Source organism: Typopeltis vanoorti, chromosome 14 (genome assembly GCF_054136105.1).
Source record: "Typopeltis vanoorti isolate ZY-2024b chromosome 14, IOZ_Tvanoo_1.0, whole genome shotgun sequence".
NCBI lineage: Eukaryota > Metazoa > Arthropoda > Arachnida > Uropygi > Thelyphonidae > Typopeltis > Typopeltis vanoorti.
This window is the reverse complement of record NC_143562.1, coordinates 13,353,347-13,368,519: the sequence shown is the minus strand read 5'-3', so window position 1 is coordinate 13,368,519 and position 15,173 is coordinate 13,353,347. Positions and strand designations below refer to the sequence as shown.

Genomic DNA, 15,173 nt, shown 5'->3' with positions numbered 1-15,173 from the left:
CTGAGGTTGATGGTGGGTAGAGATTTGAAATTCAGCATACATATTGCAAGAAAATTACAACATCAACTAGGATATACATTAAAATAAATTTTAATATACTTCAATATTTCGGCAACGTCATGTTGCCATTTTCAAGAAACTTAAGAACAAGACACGTGCACGCAGGCACAACAAACAGTAAGTGAGGAAGAAGCAGGAAGCTATTATTTCTCCTAAAGAAATCTCGCCTATTTCTCCCTTCTTCCTCACTTACTGTTTGTTGTGCCTGCATGCACATGTCCTGTTCTTAAGTTTCTTGAAAATGCAACGTGACGTTGTCGAAATATTGAAGTATATTAAAATTTATTTTAATGTATATCCTAGTTGCCGTTGTAATTTCCTTAAATTATTTAGTAAAAAATGCATAACCAACGTCTAAGCCTTTCCACGAGACATATTGCAAGAGCTAGCAAAATAGTCAGGAAATTACTTGGATGTTGAAGAACACACTGACAAGTAAAGATAAGGAGGTTATTATCCCTCTTTATAAGACTATGATTCGACCATGTGTTGATTATTGTGCACAGATTTGGTTACCTGCATTTCTAATGGGCCGAGAGGTCGTGGAGAGGATTCAGTGATGAGTGACTAAGTTCACAGCAGGTTTGTGGAATGTTCCTATGAGGATAAATTGAAAGTGTGCAGGTTGCAGAGTTTAGGGAATATGATGGAAACTTATAAGTTACTAAAGGATTCTATAAGATTGACACAAAAGAAATTTTTCAATACATGGGGAGTAAGAGGAAAACAAGGGGTATCTTGTCTATGAGTGTGGTTAGTAAGGTTGTGCAGACTAGGTTCTTTACTTAGAGAGTGGTGAATGAGTGGGATAAATTTTCAGAGGTAGTTGTGAGTGCCCCAACAGTGAATAAGTTTAAGATGTATGATAGGTATTGTGTTAATAGATACAGTAGCCCCCCCCTTTCCACGAGGATATGTTACAAGACCCCCAGTAGATACCTGGAACTCCCAATAATATCGAACCCTATATATACTATGTTTTTTTCCTATACATACATACCTATGATAAAGTTTAATTTATAAATTAGGTACAGTAAGAGATTCATAACAATAACTAATAATAAAATAGAACAATTATAACAATATACTGTAATAAATGTTACGTAAATGTGAATGGAATTTTAGCAACCTCAGGATATGATTTTTTTTTCTTTCCTTATGAAATCAAACACTTTCACCTTTTCCCCTTAAAGGAAGCACTTTACAACTTCTTTTTGGCACATCTGAATTACCAGCATCACTACCTTTGCACTTTAGGGCCATTATTAAGTAAAATTAGAGTTACTTGAACAGAAGCCCTGCGATACCATGGCAATTGATCTGATAACCAGGATGGCTAATAAGTGACTAGTAGGCAGATAGCATATACAGTACAGTGTTGTGGATATGCTGGACAAAAGAATGATTCACATCCTGGGTGGGATGGAGTGAGACAGTGTGAGATTTCATCATGCTACTCAGAACGCCACACAATTTAAAACTTATGAATTATTTCTGGAATTTTCCATTTAATATTTTCGGACTGGGGTTGACCACGGGTAACTAAAACCACAGAAAGTGAACCTGTGTATAAGACTACTGTAGTGTGGCTCTCCCACAATGAATCTTTTGACTCCATGCAGTACCTATATAAATAAAAAGAAGAAGAATATTGGATTTCTAAGACTGTCTAGGTCTGTCCAATACAGGCACAAAGATTCTACACATTTTTCTGCATGAATATCCTTTTTTTATATACACCAGGTATCACAGGGCTAGAGTTCCTTGGATAGACTGCAGTTTCTGAACCAATCTGAATGCTATATTTAAGTGATATTCTTAAAAGATCTTAATAGAAACATGCTTGTATATTAACAAAACTTCTATTATTAATAAAACCAAAAGTAGTTTGTGTGTTTTTTCTTTTATTACATCCATTCAGTTACAGCTGTCTGAAGAGATCAGCTTTCTCTACATTCCCAGTTTTTGTTACCATTATCTAGAAATGGTAGCTAATTTTTTTTTTCTCTCTCTCTCTCTCTCTCTCTCTCTTTCTCCCTCTAGTTCCATAGTAAATCTTTACTGCAATAGGACTGACCTATGTATTTCATTTTAATAATGGAAATGCATAGCTAGTCATAGGAAGCAAGAATGGATATTCCATGGGTAAACAGCATTTGAAAGAAAATAAATTAAAAGTTCAATTTTACTATGACAAACAAAAATATTTGGAAAAATATGCATCTCTCTGAAGAACTTAAAATCAAAGTACAGGGTGGCCATAAAATAACTTTCTCTCTTTGGAGGCATCTGTAGCTAAAACCAATAAATGGAATGAGACCAAATTTTATATTGAGACTTTTGAAGGCATGGGGAGATGAATTCCGCGAAAAAAAAAGATTCAGTACCAAAAGTCGCGGATAGTGGAAATTTTGGTGCTGGCAGAGCTAAATACAAGCGGATAATTACATTAAAGGCAGATAAAATGGAATAATAACATTTCGACGGTGTAAGCGACAGCCGCGTCACTCATTCCAGCTGGATATGTGGTGCATTACAATGATAATAAGAACAATAATAATTAAACTAAAACAACAACTTGTGAGAAACACAGAAATGAATGTAGTGATTGAACTCACTGGAAATAATGTTTTATTCATCAGAATCAGGGTCCCCTGGACCACATACACGATTGTCAATGTGCTGACCTTTCTTGTGTACAACAAATTGCATCCGGTGTGCGACATGCTCTACAGCTGAGCATAAGGAGTCGGATTGAATGTTCATAACAGCCCATTTTATGTTCTCTTTCAAGACATGCAAGTCAAATATTTACTGCAAATATTTGACTGTTTTCGCTCTGCCAGCACCAAAATTTCCCCTATTGACGACTTTTGGTACTAAATCATTTTTGGAGGAATTCATCTCCCCATGCCTTCAAAAGTTTCAATATAAAATGTGGTCTCATTGCATGTATTAGTTTTAGCTACAGATACACCTCCAAAGAGGGAAAGTTAATTTATGACCACCCTGTATTATAGCTCAATGCTACTTCTCACAGAGTTTTATGGTGCAAAGTATGGACTGGGATGAAATTCAATGAGAAAATCCAAAAAAAAAAAAAAAAAAACTACCAAATTCCAATAATAGCAAGAATCAAAGAAAAACAGGGGTGTGAACTTGTGGAAGGAATGTCCTACTGAAAGGATTCCACAAATACTCAAAAACAAAAGAATAGAAAAGATACCTCCAGCAAGACCACGAGGGAAATGGATAGTAATAGCTAAACCAACCAAACTCCTTCAGAAATTTAAATAACTTGCTAACAGACTGAACTGAAAAGATGTTGTTCTTAGTAGCCTCCACCTTTTTTATACAGAAGAGAAGGATGAAATGATATTTTTTGTGTTAATCTTATTCTTCCCATTAAAAAAAAAATCTGTAAGTTTAGGAAGTGTTAAATTGTTTGTAATATCAAGCAAGAGATGTCAGCAGATATACTTCATCTAATGCACCATCAAAGCTAGCAGTATATTCATATTGCTACAGGCATGTTATGACTACATGCAAGTTATGTTGTTGTTTTTTTAATCCCAGTCTGCTGATTTCTTTTGATACAAGATGTTTCTCTTGTATGGTTTTTGGCCAATCTTACAAGTTTTTTAACAGTGATGAAGGTTGTTGGTTGTTGTCAAAACATCTTGCAAGTATTTTGACAGTCTGAAATTTATGTCCAGTTTGGCATAAATGTACTTTTCTGTACTGAAGACATCAGGTTTGGTTAAATGCATGAACAGCGAATAAAACTTAGCAAGATTTTTTTATTATTATTAAAGCAGTTTTTTTCAAAAATTTTAAACAAATTAATGCAAATTCTGATTCTAGCAAAACTATGCTTCAAAGGAGAAATTATTCATTATACAAAAGTTAAGTAATTATAATACAATCAAAATGATTCTTGACTCATATCATGTGATTTACAAGTTTTTTCAAGTTATGTGTCACAGTAATCTGTCCAACATGGACACATTATTATGAGACATGATACATAGAATAGTCGTCATGATCAGGGCTCAACAAATTATGCAAAAATATACACCATGCAAAAAATGTATTCACCCAGTCCTCCCCCCCATTTTTTTTACCAAAAAGTGAGACAGCATAATTATCTTTAATTATGGTAGACAAGAATGCTGCACAATGTGACAGTAATATGCCATATCCAACAAAGAGGATGTTATGGCAGCATTGTTTGTCATTCTTTCTTAAAAAAAAAGCTTTTTTTTTTTAAGTTAAAAAGATTTTATATAGAATTTTTTTTTCTTAAATAAAAAATATTCTGTGTTGTCCAGTTTTCCCTACTCTACAGATGGCAAAATCTACTCAGCTTGTGTGAGCACATTGTTGAGCTTTGATTATGATGATGAAAGAAAAGAATAGTCCATCATACCTGATATATTATCACAAGCAATGAAGTATATGTCTAGAAAAGTGGAAAAGTTAATCAACTTATTTTTGTATATACAGGCTCTCCTATACTGAAAATTCTTTCGGTTCCAAACTAAGATAGTAAGTTTCAGGTTTCTTTTGAGATACTCGTTTCTTTACAAAAAGCATATACAAATTGGCTGTTGCATACAAAATGCTCTCAAAAACATACTGAGTGGATTAAAGGTATTTCTATAGCTTTATTATGTATCTGTAGAAAAGGTATATGGCCTAAAACATGAAACTAGTTCAAATCATTATTAGAGTATGGTACAGGAAAAGAAAGGAAATTATCTGTGAAATATATAATTAATTCTATTAGATAGTCATAAATCAAAACAGATATATAGATATGCTTAAATAATGAATTTGATTTTGTTCTATATTAAATACAGAACTTCAACAAAAAATAAATAAATAAATAAATGAATGAATTTCCAAAACCTTACCTTCCTGCCAGGAGGTCCTGCAGGTCCAGGTGGCCCAGGTGGTCCAGGAGGTCCTTCAATAAATCCTGTAGGGAAAGCATTACCATCAAGAGTTGTTGTAAGTCCTCTATCACCTTTGTCTCCTTTATCACCCTAAAACAAAATAAGAATGTCAATTCCCAGCAAAAGGGAGTGAGTGTTGTATTATATTTGGGTGATCATTATGGACGATTTTAATTATGGCAATATAGATTAGAATGATGAGATAGCAACTGCAAGTAAAGAAAATGAGTTTCTTGAGTTTTTGAGGGATAACTACCTCAGACAGTATGTAACAGAGGGCAAGCAAGGACTGAGGGTATTGGATTTGGTCATCTCATCAGAGGATGTAATTATAAATGAGGTGTCAAATCATCCACCAATTGGTGAGAGTGACCATGAAGTGATTGATTACGGTGGTTGCCAGCAGTGTGAGGACCTCTGTGAGAAAAGGGTATATGTGGAACTACAAGGGGGGGGGGTTGATTATGAAGAGCTCAGGAAACAGCTTGCAGGTGTAGCATGGAATGAGGAGTTAGCTAGAAAAGAAATCAGTGCAGCTTGGGAGATTTTCAAAAACTATCTAGTAGATGCAATGTCTAAATGTATTCCAAGGGTGAGAAGGTTAAATAAGGTAGGTGTAAGATGGATGAATAAAGAGATTAAGCATGCAATACAGAGAAAAAGGGCATTATGGAAGCAGCATAAGAAAAGTGGAAATAACCAATTCCACGAAGTTTACAAAGACCAGGCAAGGAGGATGACTTGGTTGGTGAGGGTAGCGAAAGTGAGGTATGAACAGCAGTTAGCTAATGAAGCCAAAACGAATGCTAAGGAGTTCTTTCGATATGTAGCCAGCAAAAGAAAGAATAATTATGGAAGGATGACATTGATTGGAGAAAATGGTATAAAGGCAGCTGTTGCAGAATGTGTGGTGGAGATACTTAATGAGCAGTTCATAAAGGTCTTTCAATCTTGTGAATGTGACTTCATGGAGAGAGAGAGAGATTGAGAGAAGTTGATGGGGAGGAGAGACTGACTGTAAGTGAGCAAGAGGTGTATGGGGAGTTGAGCAAACTAGATGTTAATAATGCTGTTGGACTTGATAATATATCGTCACGTATTCTGGAGGAATGTGCCAGGGAGTTGACGGCGGCCTTGACATATTTTTTTAATACGAGTCTTGCACTCAGTCAAGTTCCTAAGGAGTGAGAGGAGGGCAAGATTGTCTCAGTTCATAAAGGAGGTGATAGAACTCAAGCAACAAACTATAGGCCTATCTGTGTGTCAGGTGTTGTAGTTAAGTTGTTAGACAAGCTTGTGAGAACTAGGATCAAGAATTGGGTTGACAACAATGGTATTTTCTTTGATGGACAGCATGGATTTGCTAAAGGGAGGTCATGTTTTAATAATCTACTTACTTATTACAATAAAGTGACTGCTTCCTTGGACAGAGGAGAAGGATACACAGTAATATACTTGGATTTTGCAAAGGCTTTTGATAGATTACCTCATGATAAGTTGACAGTCAAACTAGAGCAGACAGAGTTGGATATTAGATTAGTGCATTGGATTGGAGACTTGCTATCTGACAGGTATCAACAAGTTGTGTGTGTGTGTGGGGGGGCGATATCCAGGAAAAGGGAAGGTGTCATTAGTGTAGTGCCTCAGGGGTCTTTTTTAGGGCCATTACTGTTTAACCTGTATATTAATGATATTGGTGAAGATTTGGATAGATATATTCAGTTGTTTGCAGATGATGCAAAGTTGTGAGGAACCACAAAGAGAAGAGAAGATGTTGTGGCCTTACAAGAAGACTTGAACAAATTGAGTGACTGGGCATGGGAATGGGGATGTGAGTTCAATGTTGCAAAATGTAAGGTTTTAAAATTTGGAAAACAAAGATGGGATGCAGAATTTATGTTTGGTGAGGATATATTGTTGGAGATGGAGGAAATAAGAGATCTGGGGATGATAGTGGATAAGGATCTGAAATTTAGGGGACACATAGCCAAAATTGTGAAGACAACACAAAGGCTTCTGGAAATGATGTGCAGGACACTGATGTGTAGAAGTAGGGAGATTCTTGTTCTGTTGTATAAGGCTTTGATTAGGTTACACATGGACTATTGTGCCCAGATTTGGTCACTGGTTTTCAGAAGGATGAAGAGATGTTGGAAAGGGTCCAAAGGCGACTGATTAAGGTAGTTTCTAACCTCTGGAATGTCGAGTATGAGGAAAGATTGAGAAGATGTAATTTGCAGAGTCTGGTGGACAGAAGGAGGGGGGGGGACATGATAGAGACCTACAAGTTAGTAAGGGGTTGTTATAGGATCAATGCTGGAGAAGTTCTACAGAAAATAGTGAGAGATCATCGGGGGGGGAGAGAGAACCAGAAGTCATCCTTGGAAACTGTATAAAGAGGATGTGAGTAGGTGAGTGAGAAGAAGGTTTTTTCATGCACTGTTGTAAATGATTGGAATGCCTTGCCTGAGGGTGTGGTATCTGCAGGGAGTTTGAGTGTGTTTAAGACAGGGTATGATGAGCTGTATGTGTGATAAAAGGACCTTCCAGATGAATCTTTCACTCCATGAGGTCTTGGGGTAGTAATAATAATATTCGTTTGATTTTTGTCAAATAAACAAATATCTCATCTTTCTCACAATAGTACATTAAAATCTCATGGTAAAGATAGAAAACATCTTATTTTATCATTAAATTTGAAAATAAATAATCAAAACCTCCCTTCAGAAAGTTTTAAAGAGACAAAAATAAATTAAAGTTAATATAAGTTGCAAGCAGAAGTAAATAAACAGTGATGAGTTCAAGGAATGGTGTGAAAAACATTGTGTTGTCTAAGAGATTTTCCTCTGCACGAATACATCCCACTCCTAGAAATAAACAGGCCAAAGTCAAGGCAACCTCCAATTTTAACAGCAAAAAATCTTGCAGAGACAAATATCAACATGAAGGAGAAATTGGAAAGAGTCCTGGTGTAACACTTCAACTAATTCTTCCATGAATTAGTGGACCCAACACAGATACCTTCAGGTTTTGACCTAACTCAGAAAACTTGGTCTGCCCTTAACCGAATCTGCCCCAACCATGACAGATGTGCAGACCACCTTTACAAATGGGGTATGATTGCCTCACCCAAGTGCGACTGTGGATCACCCTGCCAGACAATTAATCATATTACAGCAGAATGTGTCTAAGGTGCATACAGTGGAAGCCTGTCAGACTTCATCCATGCTACACCAAGTGCAGTCGATTGGATAATCAACCTAGACATTCAGTTGTAGCCTATCCTTGAGTGTCTCTTTTATGACTCTATTATGTCTTATTATTATACATATGTCTATTACTATGTCCATATATATTAAGGATTAATGTAATGTAACTTTTCATGTGTGAGCCATATGCTAAATAAATAAAATAATCCTCTGCACTCAAGCTCTGCATAATGTCACATTTGTGAAAGAATGAAATACCTTTATGTACTGCTCATTGATATCTCAACTATTCTATGAAGTGGTTACCATTTCCACCCAACAAAGAGTGAAATCCATGCACCTAGATCCTCACATGCCCTCTGATCAGTGGCGTAGCTAAGGGGGGGGGGGGTCTGTCCCAGGGGGCACTTTGAACCATTTGAACTTTTGCAGTTAATTCTAAAATACAGTCTCGAGAACTCATTTCCAAATATTGTAATACTATTGTGAATTTTCCTCACAAATGCTGTAAGTGTTGCTAGTTGTGAGACGAGGCTTCTAAATAAAATAGATTAAGAATTACCTAGGTTACTATGAAGTAGACTTCGCCATTGTCATCGACGATTTTGCTAGCAGAATAGCAAGAAAACTAACATTTTAGAATGTTAAAGTTTTACTTCAAAAATAAACATAGTGTTTTAATTTATTTCCCTATATGTGGTTTTGACTTTTTTGTAGTATTTCTGGTGTGTGTTGAGAGGGGTGGCAAAAGCTCTAGCTACACCACTGCCTCTGATGCATACTGCCTAAGGCATTTGTACCTCAAAAACTTGAGAAATTCATTATTCATTTTCTTTACTATTATTATTATTATTACATGACACTTCCTCGATGAGTCATTGGATATGACTCATCGAGAAAGGTCACCTACTCTACAACTCTGTCTACACCACTCAATTCACCAACTACAACGAACCGCAACTACAATCATCATTTGGACTAGAGGGCTATGTGATATGTCGTGTTTGTGGATAGCTCCTAAGCAGATAAGTGATATTTTGATTAAAAATTGATGAATTTACATAGTATTGTTTACTTTTAGTATTTTAGCGAGTCTGGGTGATTTTTGTGTGTTTTTTGAGTATTTTAATAGTAAATTGATAGATACGGTTATCACTGCACATGGCTCCCATAAAGAGGAATACAAAGATGGCGTCCAGGTCGCCATATTTGTCTAAAAATCTTAACTTAAAGGATTTGATTCAGTGTACCGTTTGAGAAATGTATGTATTGAGGAGAGCGGTTGGAGTTTAGTTAAACAACGATAGTGGAGTGAATGTGTGCAAAAAGTGTAAAGAATGTGAGGATTTAAAGAATGCTTCAGGTAGTGTGAGTGATATCGTTGATGAAAGCGAGAATCTAGATAACAGTGATATTCGAGGTATGAATGGTGATATTTGCGAGGTAGTACCTGATAGCTGTGAGAGTGGCATTGAAAGTGAAAATGAAGGTAAACATACAGAATGATTGAATGAATCATCAGAGAATAAATATGATGACACTGACACAATGAGTGAGATCACTTTATTACGTGGAGCGATACATAGGGCAAATCAGCAGCTGGAGCATTGGCAAAAATGTTTACCAAGCGTACCGACTAATAATCGGCAAAAGTATGATAGAAAAAATAAGGGTATGATAGTGAGTGTAAACAAAATGAAAGAGCATGTGTTGTATGGAGATTCCTTAATAAGAGGTGTGTTAGTTGGGAGTTTAACAAAATCACACCAACCCGGTGCGAACGTTAAGAATGTAAGCGAGTCAATTAGAATGCAAAAGTAGTGGGTGAAAGAATTGATAGCGGTGGCAGGTACAAATGATTTGAAAGGAAACAAAAAGGCTATGAGTGAGGATGTGAAGGAATTGCTTGAGGTAGCAAAAGAGAAAAGTGAGAGAGTTAGGATGGCGAGTCTGTTGACGCGGTATGACAGTGAAGAGTATAGAAGGAGGGCCATAATTGCTAATGACTTTATGAGTGAATTATGTTTGATGAGTGGTGTGGAATTTGTGGATGTGTGCAATGAGTTCGATGGGCGAAAGGATTTATATAAAATGGATGGTTTACATTTGAATGGATTTGGTGTATGGAGACTTGAAAAGGTGTTGTCGAATGTAGTGGAAGTGAATGTGCAGAATCAGGAAAACTAGAGTTATTAAGGGGGGGGAGTAGATATGCATATTTTAGGGAGACAGCTGAGTGTATGAATGAGTATAATATGCTTGAGCGAGTACGAAGGACAACAGATCAGAATGGGATAGTTAGTATAAGGCATCAAAATAGGGATGGGACTAATGGGCTTCTGCAATTCATGTATGCTAATGCCAGGAGTATTAGGAACAAGAAGGAAGAGTTTTTGGCCATGATTGGCACTTCCAGGCCACAGGTTGTTGGTATTAGTGAAACATGGCTGACAGAAGATGATAAAGCTAGTGGGATTGAATGTGAGGGGTATGGTGTGTTCAGGAGTGACAGGAAGAAAAAAAGGGGGAAGGAGTGTTACTGATGATAGCTGATGAGCTACAGCCAAGAAGAATAGAAGTAGAACTGCAGGATAGAGAAAAGAGCACATTTGAAGCTATTTGGTGTGAGATTGAGACTAGCAGAACAAAATATACAGTTGGGTGCTGCTATAGACCAGGTGATGGAATAGATGGTGGAGATAGTATGCATAAGCAAATAGAAGAAATGAGTGGAAAGAGGGTAATTATTATGGGAGATTTCAACTATGGTAACATTGATTGGAAGGAGGAGAGGATACATGGGAGGAAGGAATTGGATTTTATGCGGTTATTAATGGATAACTAACTGCGACAGCATGTAATGGAAAATACTAGGGGTCAGAGAGTGCTTGACCTGGTAATTGCATCTGAGAATTTGGCTGTAACGAATATGACCACGTTGCCACCAATTGGTGAGAGTGATCATAGGGTCTTGACTTGGGAGGTGGCTAAAGGTGTGGAATTTACAATTAAGACAGGATACATGTGGAATTATCGGGCTGGTAAGTATGACAAGCTTAGGAGATTGATTGGTTCAGTGCCATGGCATGTACAACTGCAAGTGCTAGACATTGATAGTGCATGGGAGGCAGTAAAGAAGTGTTTGCATGAAGAAATGGCTGACTGTATATGTAGAGTGAATAATAAATCAAGTAGGGGTTAAATGGATGAATAACACCATTAAGCTTGAACTGCAAAAAAAGAAACAACTATGGAGGGAATTTAAGGAGAAAGGTGACCGGCAGGCACGTGAACAGTATAAAACGCAAGTCAGAAGGGTAACACATGTGGTAAGAAAAGAAAAAAAGGATTACAAAAGAACATTGGCCATGAAGGCTAAAGAATCCTAAACAGTTTTTTCAATATGTTGCAAGTAAAAGAAAAAATGTATATGGCAGAATGATTTTAAAGAATGTCAATGGTAGGGAGGTAACCGAATCAGTTGATATAGTTGAATTACTGAGCGAGCACTTTGCAAGAATATATCTTCCAGGTGGTGACATTGCGGAAATGAATGAACCAATAGATTATACGGGAATTGTGATGAATGAAGTGGAGGTGAGTAGTCTATTGCAAAACCTCAATCTCAATACATCTGTGGGATTGGATGGTATACCAGCTCGTGTCGTACGTGAAGCGGCTAAAGAATTGTCAGTACCCTTGACCAATTTGTTTAATTTCAGTCTCGGGTCTGGGTTAGTCCCGAGGGGTGGAAAGCAGGGAAAATAGTTCCACTGCATAAAGGAGGTTCCAAGACTGCTGTTGTAAATTACCGACTGATTAGAATATCAGGAATTGTTGTCAAAGTCTTGGAGGAATTAGTCAAGAGAAGAATACAGGATTGGATAGATGAAAATGGGATACTGTATGGGGGACAACATGGTTTTGTGAAGGGTAGGTCATGCCTCAGTAACTTGCTCATGTTTTATAACACAGTGACGACTGAACTGGATAAGGGTAATGGGTTTACAGTAATTCTACTGGACCTTGCTAAGGCCTTTGGCAGGATACCACATGGAATTCTAATCAGTAAATTGCAGCATATGGGGATGGATATAGGGTTAGTGAGATGGATAGGAGGGTGGTTGACGGAGAGATATCAGAGAGTGGTTTATTCTGGAGTAGAGTCCAAAAGACAGCTTGTGACTAGTGGTGTGCCGCAGGATTCTGTTCTTGGACCACTACTTTTCAATTTGTTCATTAATGGTATGGGAAAGGATCTGAGAGGAAGTGTTCACTAATTGCTGATGATGCAGAGTTGGGTAGAGCAATTGTGAGTGCACAGGATGTCAAAATTTTGCAGGATGATTTGGATAGTTTGGAGGACTGGGCTAGGGAAAATGGATGTCAATTTAATGTGGCAAAGTGTAAGGTTATGCATTTTGGAGTGAAAAGATTACCAGCAATATATCGCATTGGTGGAACCGTACTCCAGGAGATTGATGAGGCCAGGGATTTGGGAGTGTTGGTGGATAGGGAGTTGAAGTTTAGGGGGCACATTGCAAAAGTGGCTAAATCAGCTCATCAAATCACTTGGTTGCTGAAAAATACTTTAACAAGCAGAGACGAACAAGTTATTGTTCCTCTATATCGAGCCTTGATAAGACCCCATATAGACTACTGTGCCCAGATATGGACGCCAGGGTTTCTTCTTGATGGGGAGGAGGTGGACAGGATCCAGAGACGAGTGACCAAGATGATAGCAGGTCTGTGGAATGAACCTTATGAGAACAGGTTGAAGATTTGTGGGTTGCAAAAATTGGTTGATAGGCGGAAAAGGGGTGATATGATTGAGACATTCAAATTACTGAAGGGTTTCTATAAGTTTAATCCAGAAGATATTTTTGAGAATAGGACTGGTAGTGGGAGGACTAGGGGCCATACATGGAAGCTGGGCAAGAATGTGGTTAGCAGGGGTGTTAGAGCTAGGTTTTTTACTTAGAGAGTGGTGAATGAGTGGAATAAGCTGCCAGAGTCTGTTGTGGGTGCTATGACCGTGAATGAGTTCAAGGCGAGGTATGATAGATACTGTGTGAATGTCGAATAGTTGTTCTTGATATGATGTTAGGGCCTCCCTCGATGAGTCTGTCGATTCCTTGGAGTTGCCCGAAATAATAATAATAATAATCATCTACACCAATGCGATCTACCACCCACCACCACCACTAGTATTTTCACAGAAATCACAAACATCTATGCCCACAGCGGGATTTGAACCCGCAACCTTTTGGCTGTAGAGCGGATACGCTAACCACTCGGCCAACCAGGCCGGCATTATTATATCCTCTTTGGAGTCAGCAGACTTGTAGTGAGTGGTTCATTCAACTAACATATTTATCATACTGAATCTTAAAACCCTTAAACACCACCTGCATTAACAACAAATTCCGGTAATATGTTCCATTTACCAAAAATTCCCCATATAACAGATCTACTCTTCACAGCCCTTTTGATCACACTTTTACATAACTTCCAGGGATGGTCTCTGATTCTTTCCCCTCCTGCCTTCTACTCTTTTTGTAATCCCCTCTGGATTAACTGATAAAATCTCTTCACTAACCTAATTTTTTTTATGTTGCTTCCACTGATGAAAGATTATTTGTAAACCTACATTTCCATGGGTGGGATAGGGATTTTTTTTTTCTATTTGTATCAATTCTATATATTTTTTTATATTTTTCATTTATCTTTTACATAGTCTGGAAACCCTGCTCTAGAGACCATAGATGGAACTTTTTTTTTCAAGTCACTTTAGGCCTCCAATAATGGCGGGGGGGTCTCACACTAGGCAGTGACACATTCATCTCCCACCTAAAGATAATCCCAAACATTCCTGCCCACAGCGGAATTCGAACTCGCAGACTGTTGTTTGGAGAGCGGGAATGCTAGCCACTTGGCCAACCAGGCCAGCAAATAATGTTGTCATAAAAATGTCAAATATCAAAAAATGTTATCATATCACCTCTTTTCCTAATATCCACCAAAGTATGCAATCCATGTTCCTTCAATCTCTTTCCATAGCCAACATTCCAGAGCTTGATATTGCCTTATTCACTCAACTCTGAACCCTCCCTAATGTTTCCATGTCGCAATGAAAACCAGATGATCAACAAATATGAGCACAATAGTCCACATGTGGTCTAACAAGTGCTTTATACAGTAGCACAACCACCTCTTTATCCCTACATGTAGTGTACTTCTTATCATAACAGTACTATGATGTGCAGTCTTTGCAACACTTGCAATATGCCCTCTATGTTGCCATAATTAAAACCACTGATAATGATCACCCTTTTTGTATTTGCTTGCTAATTTACTTATACATTTGATTGTTACTGCACAGCCTCTATATATAAGTAGACTAGTCATGAAGATACTTCATGTGTATGCTTCAGTATAGAATTAAAACAAGACTATAATTTCTTGTCAAGTATGATATACTTAGTCATATTATTGAATTTAATTTATTATCAGTAATTTTATAGTTTGTGCATTTTATGAACATGAGCACCACATTAAAAATTACTGATTTATTATTTATTTCATCACATTAATAACAATACTAATGCTCTATATGTCATCATCCAGACACATTGCTGAAGAGTATATATCTGAGCACAAGCACATTCATCCATCTGTTCATTGGACATCAACAGATGCTGTATGTGCTTGGTGATGTGCCACACCAGTCCTCACCATGTGGTCCTATTGTATGCTTTTCTGGAGGCTTCACCTCTCTGAAGATCAGACACTCCAGACACACTATCTATCCATCTCATTGATGGTCTACCCCTTCCTCTTTTCACAGAAACTTTACCATCTATTAATGTTTTGAGAAGCCCACCTTCCCTCCTTTCAATGTGTCCAAAGTACTTCAGCTTTCTTCTATCAATATCCTTAAGGAGCC

At 37.4% G+C, this 15,173-nt stretch overlaps 1 protein-coding gene across 10 annotated transcripts in view; it reads right to left on the bottom strand.

Annotated features, from left to right (window-relative positions):
- The window catches only part of LOC150099238 (uncharacterized), an 825,097-nt gene that overhangs the window by 489,631 nt on the left and 320,293 nt on the right, over nucleotides 1-15,173 (bottom strand). For all 10 annotated transcript variants that reach the window (XM_090403353.1, XM_090403348.1, XM_090403355.1 and 7 more), the window contains one exon: nucleotides 4,977-5,108. In XM_090403353.1, coding sequence (XP_090259479.1) covers nucleotides 4,977-5,108 — 132 coding nt within the window. The remainder of the gene's footprint in view (nucleotides 1-4,976; nucleotides 5,109-15,173) is intronic.